This window comes from Thamnophis elegans, chromosome 2, assembly GCF_009769535.1.
Source record: "Thamnophis elegans isolate rThaEle1 chromosome 2, rThaEle1.pri, whole genome shotgun sequence".
Classification (NCBI taxonomy): Eukaryota; Metazoa; Chordata; class Lepidosauria; order Squamata; family Colubridae; genus Thamnophis; species Thamnophis elegans.
The window spans coordinates 12,914,583-12,935,618 of record NC_045542.1 but is presented as its reverse complement, the minus strand read 5'-3'; the positions used below and the strand labels follow the sequence as shown (position 1 = coordinate 12,935,618).

Genomic DNA, 21,036 nt, shown 5'->3' with positions numbered 1-21,036 from the left:
TTGGTGAATTCTGGGGGATACAGCATGTTCCCTTTCTTCCAATCCTTGGTCATCTTCATCTGTCACTATTTTGCCATCAATTCTAAAAAGCTGGGTACAGCTCAATATTGTAAATATTTCCTCTAAAGTAAGACTGAAGAAGCAGAAGCATGAAGTGGTATTAATAAAACCAGGGTGGAATAATATATAAAGCACTAAAATTGAGCAAGTCTAAAATGACAAGATCAATTTCATCTTCCCAGCTTCCACAAAGGAATCTGGAAGTCAGCATTTATTTTACATAAAGGAAACATGAGAAGGGGACACAACTTCCTTTGTGAGTCCAATCTGTGTTTTTTAAAAAGTTTATTCAAAGTGTCATGTCTGAATAGGGTATAGGAAGAGGACACAAAAGAAGGTGGACAGGATCCCATAGTCAGATCTATCTCTCACAGTGCAATACAGTATGTTCTTTTAGATGATGATATGCATAATTTGTGGGTGCAATGGCTCAGTAGTTAAAGTTAATGAGCTTTGTCACTTGGAAAAGATGACAGCCTAGGTTCGAGACCCAAGTGCCATGCAATGAGCTCCCATTACTTGCCCCAACTCCTGCAATCCTAGCAGTTCAAAAGCATGCAAATGCGAGTAGATAAATAGGCACCACTTTGGTAGGAAGGTAATAGCACACCTCTGCATATAGTCATTCTGGCCACATGATCACAGAAGTGACTTTGGACAATGTTGGCTCCCTTAGTTAAGAAACAGAGATGAGCATCGCCCCCTAGTGTTGGACATGACTGGACAAGGGACACTTTTACCTTTATATGTATAATTTAGTCAGCATCATTTGTCAATGACCCCAAATACACTCAGTAAAGGAAGAATCAGCAACAGAAAGCAACAATATTCATTTAGTATAGGTTTTTTTGGGACAACTCAAGAACAATAGATAGCACTTTAACTTACTAGTGGACAAAAGATAAACAGCATTATACCTCAGGCTTGTCTCATACAATTTTGACCAATTTTCTTTTGTCACTATTGATCCTGAAAGCTAATATTCTCAAATTAGTGTTGATAGAGCACCTGGACATCTTCTCCAAGAATTATTTATCTAAAAAGAAGGTTTATAAATAAAATAATAATTTAAAAATAAATAAATTAACATATCAGTGAAATATATGTTGTAAGACTACACATAACTCACGAATGCCAACTAATCTGCATAGGACAGAATTGGTTTTTTTTTTAGCCCAAAAGGCTCAAAATCAACTGCAGGAACCAAGAGACAAAATCTGGAACAACTGCAGGAAAGACACAAAATAGAGGGACAAAGGAAAAAAAGTTTTAAAAAAAGAGTCACAAAGGGGGAAAAAAATCACGTAGAAAGCCGCCTGACAATTGCATTATCTTTTTTGTCAAGGGTTTCAGATTTTTTTTTCTTCCCCAATTGTTAAAGAGAAAAATATTATTTAGAAACAACAGTTTACCTGTCTTTAAACTTTAGAGGAGAGTAAAGAGATGTAACTTTTAAATTTCTACTTGTAGGATCTCTTCGATATTTTATATGCCATTGGTTATCAGTTGAGTGCAGTCTGCAGGTAAATTTTAAAACATTGGAAGAAATCTCTTCCAGATTAAAAAAAGCTGTTTCTTTCAAGAAATGAATTACCAATCAAATGTCATTAAAAACAGGTAGCCTCATTAAAAGTGTTGTTAATCAACTTTTTGCACATCTTCAATGCTGGTTAATTAAATAAATTGATTAAAATCATTTGCATAGATTAAATGTGCTCCCAATTAAATAGAGTTCCTTTTTTTAACTACATATAGAAGTACTTGTACAAAAGTACAAGGACTTTACCCTACAAGTACATACAGAACACAGCAACTTTCAAAACTCTTCCCTTTCTAAGTAAGAATGCCACTTTTAAGAGTTTGCCTTGGTAAAAAAAAATACATGTTTAAAATGTTCTTTTTTTTACAGTAATTGCTTTTTTCCTTATATCCAGATTTGATATAGGTATAAATAAATTAACTGCATACAATTAAAGTAGACTTATACTTTAACAATGTGAAGAATCTGCCTTGTTACTTGCAACGTTGCCACAAAGGATGCCTGAAAGAAAGAATGCAGCTAATCCTTACAAGTTAAAGATATCTTTTTGCAGAAGGTGCTGGCAGATGGAAAAAAAGGAACACACACATGCCAAGATGGAGCTGATTTTAAAACAGATTTTGTTGGCATGTCATCAGATGTCTCCAGTTCTCACTGTATCAGCTCAGCTAGAAATATAAACTTTCAGTATCAGCCAGCCAGGGCATACAAGCGGTGTTGTTCTTTTATGGATAGAAAAAAAAATTGCAGCCAGAGGCAATCATGGATCACCGAAAGGAATTGAATAGCAACAGATTCAAAACAGCGTAATTCCTTCACTTCCTTCACCGTTGGCAAAGAGGGTCAAATCCATTTTATACTCACACTACCATCACACTTACACAGTTGCAGATTAAATGAAGTCTTCCCTCGCTATGCACACACATACTCTCTCTCCCACTCCTTCATCATAAGATATGATACAGGGATAGGATTATACTCCAACACCTAAGCCTTACTTTTCACAAATATGAATAGACACACAAGACCCAGCAAAAGAGCAACTAATTTATACAGAAAACATTTTGCATGGCAGAGCAACAACTGCTCAGGAAGGGAAAGAATTCAGCTACTTGTCAGTGATGTCACTTTCCGAGAATACTTTCCCATCTGCTAGTATATTCAGACAAAATTTGAATTTGGCAGACATGGAAAGAGTGATATTTGTCGGTACTAAATCTAAAAGTAAATTTATGATGGAATTATGTGTCTTCCTAATTATGAGGTGGGAAAAGAGAACAGTGGCATCTCAACATAGGGGAAAAAATACAAGAATCCTTTTAAGAGCAGTGTATTCCAATTGCACATAGGAATTTTAAAACATGAAGAAACAGAGGAAGAGGAAGGAAGACAGGAAGAAAGTTAAGAAAGGCAAAGGAACAGTTAAATCCAGTTAGGTTCAAACTGAAGACATTAAAAAGTAAACCAAAATGCCATCATAATCAATTACATTGTCCAAGTTGAGCCATTACATACAGACATCAAATTTCTCAAAGGACTACAAAATACCCTTCACATATTATATACCACATTATATCACACATTATATACCTTCTCGTGGTAACAGAACAAAGGGTGAAGCAGCCTCTGTCATTCAAAGGGTAAATTATAGTACAACATGAAGATGCAACATGTATGTTCATCAAAAATACTGCGAGATAGTTCCAGGATAAAAGACTCTTTGGAATTGGGCATTTTGACCTACTCCCAAAGTTGCATTAAAATGATTCAAATCAGCTATCTTTATAGAAAATCATCTTACTAAATTGCACACTGTCTGAAAGTGCCAGCCTTCCAATAAATCACCACATTGTGATGGGCTTTGCACACACATTCCAGAAGAACTGTGGACAATCAAACAGTTGTATCAGAAAGCAGCAAGTATTTGCAAACTTTTCTAAGATTAACTTTTTTGTCTCCCAGTGTGGCTCTCTTTTCATTATTACCCCATTTGTACTATTCTTTGAGACAAGCAAAGCACCCAAGTAAATTGCTAAGGAAGAAGAGGAAACTGAATGGAGAAAACAAAGCAATTACCCAGTGATAACAGGAGTAGTAAGAAATGTAAACCCACTAGGCTTCACAAGCATCAATATAATTTAAGCACAATCCTTGTGAAATTCTGCAATTTCCAGTTATACGTCACTTCCAAAGATATATCAGCCAAAGCCTCCTTATCTATTTCCAGTCAATCTCAGGATCTCCATCTGACTCAGTATCTCCCTAGAAATAAAGACCATAAGTGGAAAAAATATTTTAAAACATCAGGCTAAAGCTTTCTGGATTTATCTCCAACGATGTGACCCAGCTCAGCCTGGTAAACTCCAATCCTTCTCATATCCACCATCCCATCCTGGTTTAGAAAACAAGACTAGGAGATCCCCCAGATTACAGAACGGTTCCATCATCCAGGGCTATCTGTAGGGTGGCACGCATTCAGAATGCATTTGAGAGCAACTGGAAGTCCTTGGTCTAGTGACCTCCTCCAAAGAAGCCGTTCTCTGTACCATCTGTTCGGGGACCCCTGCTTCCTTTCCCAGGATTAGGTGTAGTGGAATACTTGGGTGGGTAACGGATGAAGAGCCGGTCTTCTTCCTTCTTTATCCAACGCAACAGTTTTGTCAAGACATTGATGGCACCAGCTTTCGTCACCAAAGGATTGAAACAGGTATATAATTCAAATTTACTTGTAACCTATTGAGAAAAGGGGGGGGGGGAGATTGACCATTCAAGCTGCATAGCTACCACCAGAGAACATGTGTAAAATTTTAACTGGTGAATGCGGGGGAAGCCAACAATTCCAAATAGGAAAGAGAGAACTCCAGCTCTTTCCCAATTCCTAGATGGAACCTTAGTTCATTTTAACGTGACCCGTCAAAACCGCACTCGACTAAGCCGCGCCCGATTAAACCGCGTCGCTGATGTCATCAACAGGGCGACAACAGCCAGCGTGGAGAAAGAAGGGTGCTTTAAATAGCGCTTTGAAAGCAAGCCGATTCAATTTAAGGTAAGGATTAGCTTTAGGGTTAGCTTTAGGGTTAGGTTAAGGGTTAGGGTTAGGGTTAGGGTTAGGTTAAGGGTTAGGATTAGGATTAGGGTTAGGTTAAGGGTTAGGTTTAGGGTTAGGTTTAGGGTTAGGTTAAGGATTAGGTTTAGGATTAGGTTTAGGGGGGTTAGGTTTAGGTTTAGGGGTTAATTTTAGGTTTAGCGTTTACAGCGTGCTTCTGTCTCCGTGCTGTTGTCGCCCTGTTGATGACGTCAGCTACGCGGTTTCGTCGAGCGCAGTTTAGTGGAACGCGGTTTTGTGGTGGAACCCATTTTAAAACATATCAATGGTAGTTCCTACATTTTTGAGTGACCAAATGGTCTCTGATATTTCCACGAAATACTTTTCGTTTTATAGGACCATTGACTTTCTTAACATATACAGTATGAAAAAGATGGCCAATGTTAAAAATGCTAATTCTTAGTCATATTGCAGAGCTTTCTGAAATCATTCATCTATTGCTGTAATACAAGTTTCACTCGATGTCTAAACATACTGCTACTACTCAGTACCCTGTAAATTAACAAATTGAAATTTATCAATTTAAAGCTTTCATCCTGCTGCATTTATGTACAGGTAAGCTTGGTGTAGTAGCTAAGGCATCACATTAGACTCTGGGATCTAGTCCTTTCTTAGGCATAAAGCCACCTGGGTGACATTGGGTCACGCAAACCATGAATAGGATTGTTTTGTAATTTTGTAAACATTGCAATTAGCATAACTGTATGTACTATAACTATGCACAATATTTTTATGTTTAAATAAGAAAATACTGAACGTGTTAAAATTTCTCCCATTTTTAAAATTGGAAATAGAAATTTTATTTTAGTCATTACTTCAAAATACCCAAGATATTTACATCTTTTCTGAAGGGTTTTCCCTGAGCCTTTGTAAAGTAGTTTCATATTCTTCCTGAAAGTAATGACTCTCTAACTGGTATTTATTTATTTATTTTTCTTTTTAACCTTTCCTTTACCACCAATGACAAAGATGAAAACCAGTTTAATCTAGGACAGCACACTTTTAAAAAAGCAATGTGAGATTCTTTCCCTTCTGCTTCTTCTCCTTCTGCTGCTAATAATTATTTATTTCAGCTTTAGAAAACCGACTGGTGCTACAGCTATTAAAACCAATAAGGAAAGATTGATAGTAATTATGATTGGTCATGCAGTCAGCTAAATGTTTAGACTAGATTTGGCATTTTTATCCACCTATCAAGTATTATTATGGTTGGTAGCTTATTATTAACTATTCTCCAAGGCACCTGAGGGTAGAACAAGAAGCAATGGGTGGAAACTAATCAAGGAGAGAAGCAACTGAGGAGAAATTTCCTGACAGTTAGAACAATTAATCAATGGAACAGTTTGCCTCCAGAAGTTGTGAATACTCCAACACTGGAAGTCTTTAAGAAGATGTTGGATAGCCATTTACCTGAAACGGTATAGGGTTTCCTGCCTAGGCAGGGGGTTGGACTAGAAGACCTCCAAGGTCCCTTCCAACTCTGCTATTGTATTGTATTGTATTATTGATGGCCGAAAAACCCTTCCCCAAATAAAGATTCATAATAGGGAATCAGTGGACAGATAAAAGATTAAAGATTCCATCTCTTCAATTACTTTCCTAAAAGTTGTTTGCCCTTTATAACTATCTTACATAATAAGTCGTATGAAGAAAACATAAATTTAGGAACGCTCTAATGTCCTCATCTAAAATAGATCTAGCCCATCCACCTGAAAGTCTACCACAGCCAATAAAGTTGCCAGGCCTCACCCAAGCCAATAAAGTCTCCTTTTCAGCTACATGGTAGATGAGACGTAAAGGACGTGAGGTACTGTGGATGCGGTCGTGAAGGTAGTGGTAGAGGTCGAAGAGTCGGTGCCGTTCATTCTCTCTGCAATATGGCCCCTCCAGTTCTGGACTGTAGTAGATGAAAAATAAGATATTGAGGAAACAAGCAGCTTAGAGTTCGCCTACACAATGTCTTGCCACAGAACAGACTCCAGAATTTGTATACAATGTGCTGTTGTTCTACAGATGTAGAACTGAGCATTACCAGATGTGGCAATGCTCAGTCTAATGCTAATCACTTAAGTTTAATGTCATTAACTTTCGGAAACTTTTCAGAATCTTCTGAAGCGACTATAAATCTGATTATGAAACAGACTGGATTTGTGGCTATTCTATAATATACTGTACTATATAGGTCAGAAAAAGCTTCCTGGACCTAGTTTCTTCTATTAAAGAATCTACAGAACAAGTTCTTCTCAAAATAAATCACATGGTCCATTCTAATAAGAGAGGGTTACTATTCATGCAGTTTTTCCCAAAGCCAATAAAGAGAAGAAAGAGGATTTCCAAAACAACATCATCCCTTTAAGGCACTAAAATACATCAGAGACTATTTTACTTCTTAACATCTTTTAGATTATTGTTTATAAATTTTGCCAGCTAATTGGGATCTTATGATGGCCTTTGATTCCCTTCTTGCAGCCCAGAAGCCGCAAGATGAAATCTCTTTCTACACATCAATCCTTGTGGACTGGAGGAAAGAAATGTCACATGGCTGCTCTATTTAAAACAAACTGAATAAATGTAGCTTAGGATTTCCCATAGTTTCTGGCTGCTAACTATAAAGAGGGGAAGAGTAAAGGAGTGAGAAGGACAGCCTCAAATTAGCAAACGTTAAAAGAAAAAAGATCTAAGGTAGCTTTACCACTGAGGATACACTTAAAATGCAGTACATGTTTACTGCCAGTAATGACAAAACCCAGTGGCAAATTCAGCTTTGTTTTTGTTATCAGAACATCATCTTCTAGCATCAGAACATCTAGCCTGTTTCATAATCAGATTTATAGTCGCTTCAGAAGACACATCTCCAAAATCAAGAGGAACATTAATTTGTTATGAGGGAAAGTTACAGTAACAACAAAATCTCTGAATTCCTGTTCAAGGTGCAGGGCATTAAAAAAAACTAGCTACATTTCTAGATTTTACTTCAAGCCTGAACTGAATGATATGTCACATTAAGACATCTGTGAATATCTAGGGGAAAAAGAAATGAAAGACAGATGAAACTGCCCCCTAGGATGATATCATAGATACCTCCTTGCTTCAAGACCTATTTGGTCCTATCAGAGTCAATTTCAACCCTCCAAAGCATAATACCTGGTGAATTGTGGAAGCTGTCGGTAATTATCCGGTATATCCAGAGGTTTATACATAAAGTGCCGAAGATCTGGCACTCCCACCAGTCCTACACTATAGGATGGGCTCTTTAAGCCACTTGAGAGGGCCTGCAGATAGTTCTGAGTCTTCATGCCTTCCTCAATGCGTTTCTTGCAATCCGAGACAGAATAGAAAGAGTCCTTGTCCGTAGAGAGAAGGATGAGGCAGACAGTACATTCTGAATCCAAATACGAAATATAAGCATAAAAGTAACAATCAGGGTTGAAACGTGGCAAGCAAATAGGTGTCCAAATTTCCCCCGTTTGAAAGGCAGAAGTTGCTCCAATGAGATTGAGTAACAGGTGCAGGTCGGTCGGTTCTAATCGGCAATCTTCAATGACTGTTTTCTCCTGCACTGTGGTGACCAACTGACTACCAGCCACCAAAATAGAGAACACCAGATTTGGGGTGATGGCTTTTTGGAGCAAAGTGCCCAGGGAATCCCGGAGGGAGGCGGCAAGGGGTAAACAGCGGACAGCTCCAAGGAGGAAACAAGGATCTGATTCAACCAAGTTCAGCAAACGATCAAGGATCTTCTCTGAGCCAGTCAACAAACGCCGGAGGTCATAGTTCTTTTTCCGTTCAAAGATGCGAGTGATGCTGGCCTGAGTAAGCATGCTGATGATCTGGTCGTAGACATACAAAAGCTCCTGGCGTAGTTGCTGCTCTGATTGTAGGGTGTGCGAAACTGAAACCAGTACCAGGGGGCCCTGCTGCACAAAAACCAGTTTGTGATCATCTATGGTAAAAGGAGGGAGGGGGGAAAAAACCCAGTCATTGCTTCAGTAGATGGAGTGTGGCACTGTTATAATAGAACCAGTTTTTGACATTCAACAAATGCTTTATTAGCTTTCTTAGAATCTCTATTTGTTTTCCTTTTTTTAAAAAAAAAAAAGTTAAATCGAGGATTTACTGTACAGGATTTGAGCTGATGGAGCAAATCTGGGCAAAGAAGAAGAATCTCAATATAAATGCCAGGAACTGGGGAAATAGACCATGAAATAAAAAGTGAGCAGAATGCATTTTTGGTTATCATAAGGATTTCTGGTTCTGAAATGTGTCTTCTACTGAGTAAAACTAGAAACAAATTAGTAATTAAGAATAAGAATATTTTAATGGTGGTGTGACACAGAAATTCAAGGACTAAATGAAGTAACAATGAAAACTGCTCCTGCATTGAAGATGCTGGAGGGAACAGGTCTTACACATAATATTTTTAATATCTTGCTTTTTAATCTTATCATCTAAGGCCAATAGCTTGAAGTCAGATACTTTAATGCAGTTTTTAAAAAAAGAGATATATTCCCCTAATTACTCCACTTTTATCAGTATAACCACCAAGTAATATTAAGAACTGATGATGGCTATTCTAGAAATGATCTGAAACTGGTTCAGCTCTTAATGATTTTGCAAGTGTTAGTTGCTTGCTTGATATTAAGACTATTGTTCCATTTTAAACATTAATATAAGAAATCTGGCACCTTGAACCAAGCTTAACACCTTGGCAGTATTTGTCACTGCCTTTTCCTTCCTTTTTTGCCTTCCTAATTTCATCAACAGTCCTGGAATACTCAGGAAATAGTCACTTAATCCCATCCAAATACTACAGTACCAGTTTTTTTCAAGATTTGCCTAGATTGGCTATGTGTGACATGGAACGTGTATCTTCTAAAATAGAAGTCCATGGGTCTTACTGAGCACTATGTCTTCAGGTTATATCAAACAACAAAAATAACTTTTGATCAGAAATAAGAATGATTGTTTGAGTAGTGAAATATAATTTAAACCATATTTAGAATTTTAAATATGAATGTATTTCTATTTAAATAAATATAAATGTATTTACGGTATAGTTCAATACGAATTTACCTATCTAAATCTTCACGTGAACCTGTTTTAAATTAAATCCAGCCAAACGTCAATGCCCATAAACCCCAAGCTAGGTTGGCTGAGAATTCTGGCACCAAATCACAGATTAGTACGGTGCATGAATCTAGTCCCTTTTCCCTTAATTAGAATTTGGTGACGTCAGCAATCCTCTAAGCTTTCTGCTGGGAGCATGAACATGTGGTTGGGAACTTTAAGAGGACGCATGCATTTGCACCAAGCAGGCACTCGGCTGCACATATCAAAATATTAATAGCATGGCAAAAGTTCCAGAATTAAGATGTGCTCACCGTAAACTATCTTTAGAGTTTGGGATTTTTTCTTTCCTGGATAAAGAGTTGGTCATAAAATCACCTTTCTCTTTGCTCAGCATAATACTACATCATAGTCTGTGGTTTCTACTAAGACAAAAGCCAGAATTTTATCTATTAAACTCAGAACTAAAATCAAATACAAGCTGGAACAACAGTTTCTTTTTAAAACAGTCAAAGCATGCTTTTATTCTTCCAGCTACACCCTTACGTATCTGTTCTCCGAGTTCAACTTCCCATCCCACCTAGAACATGTTATAATAATTTTGTTTTAATGCAGGTAGTCCTTGACGTACGACCACAACTGATCCCAGCATTTCTCTTGCTAAGTGAGATAGCTGTTAAGTGAATTTTGCCCCATTTTACGACCTTTCTTGCCAGAGTTGTTAAATGAATCACTACAGTTGTTAATGAATCACTGCAGCTGGTAACATGATAGCTAAGTGAATTGGGCTTCCCCATTGACTTTGCTTGTCAGATGTTTGCAAAGTGATCACATGATCTCAGGCCACTGCAATTGTCATAAATATGAACCAGTTGACAAGCATCTGAATTTTGATCACATGACCATAAGAATGCTACAACAATCGTCAGTGTGAATAAGTCACTTTTTTCAGTGCTGTTGTAACTTCGAACGGTCACTAAATGAAAGGTTGTAACTCGAGGACTACCTGTAATTAGCAATGGAGAAAATACAGTAACATATTGCATGTTCTTCTGGCGTGCCAATTTTTAAAAGGTTCTTTTAAAAAAACCTGTAGCAAAAAAGAGTACATTCTGTTTTCCATATTATTCCTTCCATATTCAGGAAGGCTGGATATAACCAGCAGCTGCCTCACAAAGACCCCGCTTGAGCACACATCTTCAGCAGTGGGAGGAAGGATAGCAATAGCAATAGCACTTAGACTTATATACCACTTCACAGTGCTTTACAGTCCTCTTTAAGAGGACTGTACAGAATCAGCATATTGCCCCGAACAATCTGGGTCCTCATTTTACCCACCTCAGAAGGATGAAAGGTTGAGTCAACCTTGAGCCAGTCAGGCTCAAACTGTTGGCAGTTGGCAGAATTATCTTGCAATAGTTCATTCTAATCACTGCACTACCATGGCTCTGGTGAAAGTCAGCTGGGGCAACAGGGATGGAGGAATGCACGAGCAGCAAAGCGCAGGGCAGCCAAAAAAGGTGAAGATGAAAGGGAAGATACTGAGGCAGGAGGGGGGAAGTTGAAGTGGAGATGAGCAACACAAAGCGGAAGTGAGGTCCTCGCTTAACAACGGTGCAGTCATGACCTAATGACTCCAACCAGCACTGCTAGATCTGCCAACACTAAATGATGTAGTCACATGATGCTTCACTTTACTTTGCTCAGTGATAGAAATTATAGTCCCAATTAAGGTTGGTAAGAGAGGATTACTTGTATATCAATTCATGCTTTGCCTTTTGTTCCTTGAATTTCTCATCCTTGAGAAGTTCCTCAGTGCAACAAAACAGAGATTCCTTGGTTCTCCTCTTGACCCCTTCACTCTCCCTTTATAAATTTGTTTTGCAATATGATCCTCATTCATTTAACTTTTCAACATAAACTATCAAATCAGTCATGCTTTTAGACTTACATTCCTTTCTTTGGCATACATTCACACAGACCTATTTAAACTACATATACTAAAAAACATACCTTTTCCTAAGCAAAAATTCACCAACAATCACCATTTTCATTTATTCCTGAGTCTTCAAATGGCCCAGGCAGTTTTTCTATGGTCTTTTATCTTCCTATCTACTTGTTTGTCACTTTAAAATGTTTTTTTCTTACCTCACATTTATTCAAAATGTTGCACCATTTTTCCTAAAACTCATCCGTGGTTGACCTAATTTATACTAGCTGATATGCTGTTATCCCTTTTATTCAAAGTTTAACTCTACATTTTCAGTTTACATGAATTCATCAACTCTGTTCTACAAAATTAGATCACTAATGGCCCCCTTCCCCTTTCTAATTTCCTAAACATGCATCATAAGTATTTCTTCTTTTCTATTTTCCTTCATTTGCTTTTCCTTTTATTTTATTTGCTAATTCATGCCCTTTAAGTTTTACTCCTCTTACACTTCGAATTGTAAATTTAATCAATGGAGGCGTTTACACAACATTTTTAGTAAGATACAAAAAATATCAACTAGGTTACCAGCTGTAGCTATAACTGCATTATGGAAAACATTCCTTGCTAACGTTTAAAGACTGGTTAGGTTTGAAGAAATTTTAGCCAATGTACAGTACTAGAAATTTAACCAAAAATCCATTTTATTTCAAGCAACCCCACTATATTTTATGTAAGGTTTCTAATTTATAAATTACAAGTTGGCATACTGTTGCCTACATTTCACTACCTAGAGTACAGTATACATGTAGTATAATGACAACCTCAAGATACTAAGTAGCAAGGGAAATACAACTGTTTTTGGGGTAGTGGTTAGAACAGCCTACTTGGAAAGGCTCTCAGGCACTTAAATAAACAATACTTATCAAAATGGGTATAGACATGGGAACAGATGCATAATCCAGTGCCTAAATTATGTGGGTGACCCATAATAAACTCTAAGCACTGCAATCCCAAGCTTTTCTTATTTTAGTTAAATCATAGGCACATACAACCTCCTAATAAATTACAATATTTGTTAAGCATTACTCCTTTTAAAATTGTTTCCATACCAGAGTAAATGGAGCGAATAGAGTTATCCCCACTTTGGATGAATGACACCAGTGCCATCATGACACCCATGGTGGAACTAAGGGCTTCTTCATTGCCGTAACGTGAATAAATGGGTTTCCCAGCCTCACTTAAAATGAAGACATGTTTCCTGTGTGCCCGCCAACTCTCTGCAGTCACGTCTTCATCTCGGTAGGTAGCCAGGCGTGACTGTATCACCGCTTCCTCTTCTCCTGATGGTCCATCTCCTATCATCATTTGTCGGTGAAACTCACTCGAATCTTCCCAAGTATTGTCAGTTGAGGTTGAATCAGACACATCTTTGTCACTCAGTTCTTCTGGGGTCTCTCTTACTTCCTCCTGCCCGTTCACTTTGTCAATTACCACACTCATGGGTCCATTATTTGGGGCAGCCGGTACATCCTCCTGCTCCTCTGAGACAGAACAGGAGTCATCCCCATCTGGAAAAGCATATTGAGAAATCACAGAAGAAGAAGAAATCCAGAAGTAATCTTTGTCCCTCATCTACTTTCCATAAACTGGGTCAGTAATTAGAGATTCCAATTTATTGGGCAGATTATATAACTATATCAAGGAATAAATACAGTCACATCAAATTCAGTAAACTCACCACAACACACATATCCCTCCTATTGTCATAAATCAAATGGTCAAACCTCTCTTATTTTTTTCATAATGCCTGAATTAATTCTCAGAAAACAGGATACTTAGGGTGGGATTTGAGTGCTGCAAGTTGTTAGGGCTAATTCCTATATACAGTAAGAGAAAATGCTTGGGGACTGTGCTTTTTTGTTTACAGTATACTTTTCATGTATTTCTCACCTGAAAATGGTCAAAAGTTTTACTATCAGTTTCTAGCAATCATGATCAGGATAAGTAGGCTCCAAAGCCTGCCCTAACCATGTTTTGTTTCCATTTATGTTCTATATGAATTCATACATCATACTGAATATGAATTCATATATCATACTAAATCATACTAAATCAAGATTTGTTTCAACCACAATTTGTTGAATTAATACATATCATTAAACTATGTCTGGGTTCATACAACATACTAAACCAAAAGCCCATAGTGGCTTAGTCAATAAAACATACTTAACATATCATGCAAATATAGTGCTCGCTATTTTTTTTCGGAATTGTTCCTCCAAGCTCACTTGTTTTTCCTATTTTTCTCAGTGCTTTTGAAAACAAAGATTAAATATCTGCAAATGTGTGGATTCACATACAATTCTTATCTTTGCTCTTCCCTTTATTATGCAGAGGTTTAAACTGTAAATTTTGGGGAGCAAGGATGTATCATTTTCTGCTTACAGCCCTTGGAACAGTACCAAATATATTGGTGGAAGCAAACTCAGTTCAACCTTTGATCCCATCAAACTAATCAGCTTGATCTAAATAGTGACTATAAAGTGAAAAGAATCCAGTGTCAGAGTGAAAAACTCACTATAGCCAATCAGAAAGTTTGGAGTAGAAGAAACACATGATATCAAGGTTAGGCCAGTAAGGGTATAACCTTATGAAGTGGGTGCCCCCACAAAATAGTTGCCCTGGGAAATCTGCCTGTCCACAAAACGCTTGCCACAAATTATTCACTTCCCAGGAATTAATCTACTTCACACAAGTTGCTCTCCATTAAATCAGAGAGACCTAAAAGACAATTACTGTAAATAAATATTGTGTGAAGCTGGTGTAGCTTTCAGCAAGTGATTTCCTATTTATTTTTATTTATTTATTGCTAAATGAACCTAAGTTAGACAAGCAGAGTCTGGTAGCCATCAAAGGAGATGTATCTGGGCACTAAACTTTCTGTCCCACTCTCTAGTTCCAAACCAGACAATTCAAAGTACTCACTTCTGTCTGTAGGATCCAGCCCACATTTCTCGTCAGGGAGCTCCATTTCCCCTTTACAAGATAAGCCAGGGTCTTCGTTCTCCATCTCTACATCTCAAACAACAACTGCAAAGACAAAAGGCAAGCATTAGGAAATTCTCTGAGTAACAAACAGGATGCAGGTGCCATGGTGCCTCCTCAGTAGGCCCAACCCATTTCTCAAATTAGGAACAGAGCTGCAAGTACCACCTCCCAAGTGTCCTGTACCCTCCACCCTAACAGCAAACAGTGCACCTAATGCAACTCTTTAAGCTGGAATGTACCAACCCAGATTGAGGGAAAGGACACAGCCACTTCCAGGCTGTTTGCAAAACTCAATCTGTGCCTGCTGTTCCAGCTATAATCTCAATCACATGCCCAAGCAGGGGTGCCTCAAAGAGACAGCAGGAAATGCCGGGTGGCCACTAATCACCACAAGTAAGTTTCTGGAGCTGCATTCCTGGGAGGGGCTGCATCTCCTTAGTGATCTTCTTTGTCATGGCTATAACTGATAAAATTCAACTAAACTGTAAATTTCCTTTACAGAAGACAGCTCTTGGCCTGAAAAGCTATTTGCCTGAATCCCTGTTCAGAGATAAAGTACTCTTGAAAAAGAGCAAAGGCCTTGAAATTGGCTATTAATGATTAGAAAAAGGGCAGGAGGCTGAAGGGGCTAGATCAAGGGTGTCAAACTCACATCACCACAGAGACATCAGGTGACATATCGGGATTTCTCCCCCCTCCTTTGCTAAACTGGGCGTGGGCGTGGCCAGAACCTGGGCGGTGAGTTTGACAGCTGTAATAATATAGCCTGGGCTATATTATTACCATCTTACTTGCATAATTGTCTCAAATAAGAACCAAAACAAACTGGATATCAATAAGCACTGAGATAATAACCAATGTGTAATAAAGTCCAAAACAAATTTTAAAAAAGCCAATACCGAAAAAAATAGCAAATATATTATTTTTCAGGGGTGGGGTGAATATAAATTCATCTTGTAATCTTAAAGACGAGAGATGAAACCTTAAATATCCATTATTCTGTAAAAGCAATTTTAGAATATCGAGATACTTTTAATTCTACATTTTCATTCAAGCATATAAATTCACACAATTTTTATGTGTATATATGTTCAGATTTTCTTTGGAGAGAAATATGTTCGTTCCTCTTCTGGCCCTCTACTGGCAAAACTGTGTACACACAAGGTATTTATTATTAATTAGTGTCCTCAATTAGCCTGATTAAGAGTTCAAGAGTGCATAAGCCGTAAATTAAACCCACTGACACAATATATTGGACTATACTGTAGTTGCCTGGTTTGTAAATCAATGTGTCAAACGAACACTGAACAAAAATTGGCTGCATTCATACTTAAGAAAGAGAACCATTTGAGGACATTTCATTGTTTTTGCTGTTCCATTTTGGTCTAAAGAGAACAGAAATAACCTGTAAGTTATAATAATAACATGTTGTAAAAAAGAAGATATTTTGGTAAGTGCAACATACATAAAGAACAACTAAAAATGAACCTGCCAGGTATTACGAGTTTCTAGTCAAGAGAGTACACATTTTTGTAAAAGTATCTTATATACCTGATTGAGAAAGAGGAACAAATATTGATATAGATTGAAATAAGATTTAACACAATGGCTGAAATCACCCACAGCATTAAGGTATTTTGTTAACCATGAATTAAAAATCATACTAAGTAAGCTACACTGGAATTGATTCTCACATAACACAGACAAAATCCCTTAACTGTAAATCATGGCAATGGGTTGACATAGCATAAGTTGAAATCAAGCAAATTACATTATGACTTAGTACAGCATGTGAACCTAGCCTATGGAGCTAGAAAACTCCTTGTCTCAAAAGACTAAGGCCAGGGGGCATTCAGCAAAGCTGGCTAAAAAAAGAGATTTACAGGCAAAGCTTCTTACCAAGAACATAATCTGTAGAATGCATATCACAAGACATGATGGTGGCCAATAATGGATGGCATTAAAGAAGGTACTGAATAAGTAGATGAAGGACAAGAATGTCAAGAGTTATTAGCCTTGAGACTCAGGACATTGTTAGAGGAAGCACATTGTTAGAGGAAGCACACTACTGCAACGTGTTCTACATGGGGCAGCCCTTGAAGAGCATTCGGAGACTCCAGCTTGTCCAGAATGCAGCCGCGCGAGCGATCGTGGGTGCACCTCGGTTCACCCACATAACACCTATCCTCCGCGAGCTGCACTGGCTGCCTATTGGTCTCCGGATACACTTCAAGGCGCTAGTCGTCACTTATAAAGCCCTTCATGGTATTGGACCTGGGTACTTGAGAGACCGCCTGCTGCCAATTACCTCCACTAGACCAATTAGATCCCACAGATTAGGCCTCCTCCAAATTCCATCCGCCGGCCAGTGTCGACTGGCGACTACCCGGAGGAGAGCCTTCTCTGTGGCGGCTCCGACCCTCTGGAACGAACTCCCCGTGGAGATTCGAACCCTCATCACCCTCCAGGCCTTCCGCAAAGCCCTTAAAACCTGGCTGTTCCGACAGGCCTGGGGCTAAAGAGCTGTTGCCCCTGTCTCGAATGGTATGACTGTCGTGTGTTTTAAATTATGCATTGTTATGTGTCGTTTTTTAATTTTTTGTCTGTATCCCCCTTCCCTGGTTTGAGTTGTGAGCCACCCTGAGTCCCCTCCGGGGGAAAAGGACGGCATATAAATATAATAATAAACAAACAAACAAATGTCTCTTAGCTGAAATCCTGAAGTGTCCTCCCCCACAAAAAAATAAGTAAAGGATACAATTGAAGAGTTAGAAAAGAAACAAGATCACCAGCTAAATCAGTGCAGTATTTGGTTTCCTATTGTGCGTGTTTGCCATTTCTGCTGCTCTTTAACTGAGATGTTTCTGAAAGTACCATTGTCAAATAATTTACAGGAGGCTTGTAAATCAGGCTGAGTCAAGGAAGAAATACCTCAAAATCATAGTGAAGGGATTTTTTTTTACTAACTGGAAACAGAGATGGGGTAGAAAAAATGTACCTGAATATTTATTTTTGCTTCCTAGGTCATTAGGCCACTAACATAGTTAAAAATGGGCAATCACTAAAAAAATGTCAATAACTTTTGTTAACTGATTTACAAAGCTGCTGTCTGAATTTCTAGCTTGCAGACAACTCAGTTCAGTTCACTTCAGTTTATTACATTTATATGCTGCCCTTTTCCCCCGAAGGGGACTCAGGGTGGCTCACAATTCAACCAGGGAAGGGGAATACAGACAAAAATTTAAAAAAACAAAGCATAACAATGCATAATTTAAAACACACAACAGTCATACCATTCGAGACGGGGGGGGGGGGGGCAAAAGCTCTTTAGCCCCAGGCCTGTCGGAACAGCCAGGTTTTAAGTGCCTTGCGGAAGGCCTGGAGGGTAGTGAGGGTTCGAATCTCCATGGGGAGTTCGTTCCAGAGGGTCGGAGCAGCCACAGAGAAGGCTCTCCTCAGAGTAGTCGCCAGTCGACACTGGCCGGCAGATGGAATTCGGAGGAGGCCTGATCTGTGGGATCTAATCGGTCTAGTAGAGGTAATTGGCAGCAGGCGGTCTCTCAAGTACCCATCGCAAATAGTGAAGCCAACACAAAACCTAAATAGGGGATTTAGAAATGGCTTCATTTCAGAACAATCTATGTCTCCTTCAAGGAATTATGTTCATCTCCCCGAGTCCTGGAGAGGGGAAGATAATTTCCACCAGCCAAATAGTTCTGGCATGGTTTATCTTTTCCAGAAACATGGCAAAACCATACATATACAAATTAAAATCAACAAAATCAGCGAAAATTTGGAGAAATTTTGAAGGATGTCATGCAAGAATACTGAAAAACTGAAAAAATAAACTACGGGTAAAATAATAAGAAATAAACAACTATTTTAATGGTAATAAAAGAGTTGGATTCCACAGGAAACATGAAGGTGTCATGCTGCCAACCTTCCAAAAAATCCTACCCAAATGATGCCATAACACCATCGCTGTTCTAAGGCTGACAACTTTGAAACTTCCAGGAAAATGGAAAAGAACTTTGCTCTCAAGTTGCATATACTATTTTCACCCTCAAAATCTGGTTAGAACTAGTTTTGTAGTGCTCGGTGATACTGCTTAAAGGTCAATTATCATACTGATGACACAAGTACTGCAGTATGGAATAAAGCATTACTGTACTACATTGCTAAACAAATATGAGAAGAGCATATTTATACATTTCAAGTAGCATCCGCCCATTCGAAGTATGAAGGCAATACTTTCCAGAAAGTAAGAAACTCCTTCACAAATACACTTATGGTATCAGGTGCCATGAGGTTATTGAAAGCAACCAAGTGAGAAAATAACCTGCTACAGGATTGCTTATGAAACCACTTGTCTCAAATAAATAAGTAAACAGGTAAGACAGACACAAAGGATCTGAGTTCGCCCCTGGATAATTCAGGAATTGGATAATCTCTTTGTAAACCAAGCAGTTAACCATTTATTATTTTGTACAAATGAGTCTAATTTCAAGTAGAAGATGCCACGTTTCAGATCAAAGGAATGGAAACATATTTTTTTCAGCAATTTCTCGAGCAATTCCTGGTAACGCTACCTGAGAGAGTGAAAGATATTCCATCTATTCATGACCACGTCAGAGCATTTCTTCATCTCTGTACACAGGCCTACATCTATCTGCAAGGACATCAACTTCCAGTAGTAGATAGATGTCAACCCATTTAAGAAGCTCAGAAAGCACAGCCATACATTTCCAGAATGAGATTCCATGTTAGCAGGCTCAATAATTTCACAATAGCTCAGTACCACGAGTTTCCCAAACCCCTTTGTCCTCCACTTAGTGTCCTCCTCTATTATAAGTGAGTGGCCCAAGGAAACAAATTGACAGAAAGTGTCAAGATTGCTAGAATGAAGCTTGTTTTGTTTTACACATTGTGTACAATTAGTGGATAATTCTATAGATGTTGCTGTTTCTAAAAAAATTTCATTCAGGAGCCAGATGTAGCCTTTTATGTTTCCATCAAAACGATCTCCTACCAAATACCATTGGCACATTTGCTGTGCTTTTGGGCTAAGCCGCTACAATTCTCTGGCGCCATGGAGGTTTTGCCACACTCCTTAGAGTGTAAATCGTTAGAAATCCAACAAATGCAGAAATCCATTAGCTTAAAACTTTGGGGGCTGACAAAGATTAGCTCTATGAGCAGCGATTAGTGTGAAACAGAAGCTCCAAGCAGCACTCTTAGGGACACGAAGGACAGGCCAATACCTTTCCCCCCAACTTCCTCGGGATCTTTCTCCCGGCACATCTGGCCGGATGTTTTTGAGAACAGGATACTGAATCAGATGCGCTATTACCGAGCTGGTCCCGCAAGGTGAGTCGTATGGCTCAACCCGCCTCGGGAGCCTTCGGTTCAACCCAAGACAATACCCGAGGCCATCCGATTTGGAAAAGAAGGAAAACCCCCGCAGGCTCGCTGCCAGCAGCCCCACCCCTTAACCTTACGTGAGAAGGGAGAGCCGAAAGGGGATCCCTCCCTCCCGCTCAATTCCAAAACCACCGGCTTTATTTCTCACCGTTGACCCGGGATCTGCTCGCCTTCCCATCGCAGAAACAGATCCCCGAGCACTCCGTGACCACACTTCCTGATTCGGGATGGTAGAAGGCGGGAGCAGTAGAGACATTGACGGCCACCTCCACTAATCACCTAACGAATGGAAAGGAGGCGTGGCTTGCGGAAGTCCAAACGCCAATCGTAGCCCCGCACAGTCGGAGCGTAACGCGGAAGGCCAATGGAATCCTCGCTCGACAAGCGCGTCAATGAAAGGGGGGCGGAAGGGAACCTTGAGAAGCCGGAGTGAGCGACAGGAAAGTTGACGAATCAAATGGGAATACAAAAGGCGAGGCGGAGCAATCCTGCCTGAGGTTTAATCGGTCATTCAATCGTAAAAAACCGGGTGAGAGGAGAGGGCTGGATCAGTCACAACTTCAGCCAATTGCGATGATCGTATTTTCTTCTCGTACCAATCAGAGAGAAGACATTACTTTAGAAAACGATATAAAAACCAGGCCGGTGAAGTTGGTGCAAGCTGTCATTGTTTGCGGAGGGCTGGGGAATGACGTCAACTTGTGTGCTTTGGCACCTCTTGCTCATTTGGCAGGAATTCATTGGCGCTGGATTATTTGGCAGTGGCTCCTGTTGTTGTTGTCCTATGGAGCGCGAAGCTAAAGTCTTTGTTTCGGAATGGCATTTTGCATTGCGGTACGACGTTGCAATCATCACAAACTC

General features: G+C 39.1%; 1 protein-coding gene across 1 annotated transcript; it reads right to left on the bottom strand.

Moving 5' to 3' along the window:
- Nucleotides 1–1,972: 1,972 nt before the first annotated feature.
- Nucleotides 1,973–20,411, bottom strand: LOC116504411 (vacuolar fusion protein MON1 homolog B-like). Its single transcript, XM_032211408.1, has 6 exons — nucleotides 20,324–20,411; nucleotides 14,692–14,796; nucleotides 12,816–13,274; nucleotides 7,851–8,649; nucleotides 6,456–6,603; nucleotides 1,973–4,333 (listed from the first exon to the last, which is right to left on the bottom strand). The coding sequence occupies exons 2-6, from the start codon at nucleotides 14,774–14,776 to the stop codon at nucleotides 4,112–4,114; spliced, it is 1,713 nt and encodes a 570-aa protein (XP_032067299.1). The 5' UTR covers nucleotides 14,777–14,796; nucleotides 20,324–20,411; the 3' UTR covers nucleotides 1,973–4,111.
- Between the last annotated feature and the right edge of the window lie 625 nt (nucleotides 20,412–21,036).

Coding starts and splice junctions, on each gene's coding strand:
- LOC116504411 (XM_032211408.1), bottom strand. CDS start 14,776: ATGGAGAACGAAGACCCTGGCTTATCTTGTAAAGGGGAAATGGAGCTC. Junction 13,275..14,691: donor GCTGGATCCTACAGACAGAA/GTGAGTACTTTG, acceptor ATGCTTTTCCAG/ATGGGGATGACTCCTGTTCT. Junction 6,604..7,850: donor CAGCTTCCACAATTCACCAG/GTATTATGCTTT, acceptor CATCTACTACAG/TCCAGAACTGGAGGGGCCAT.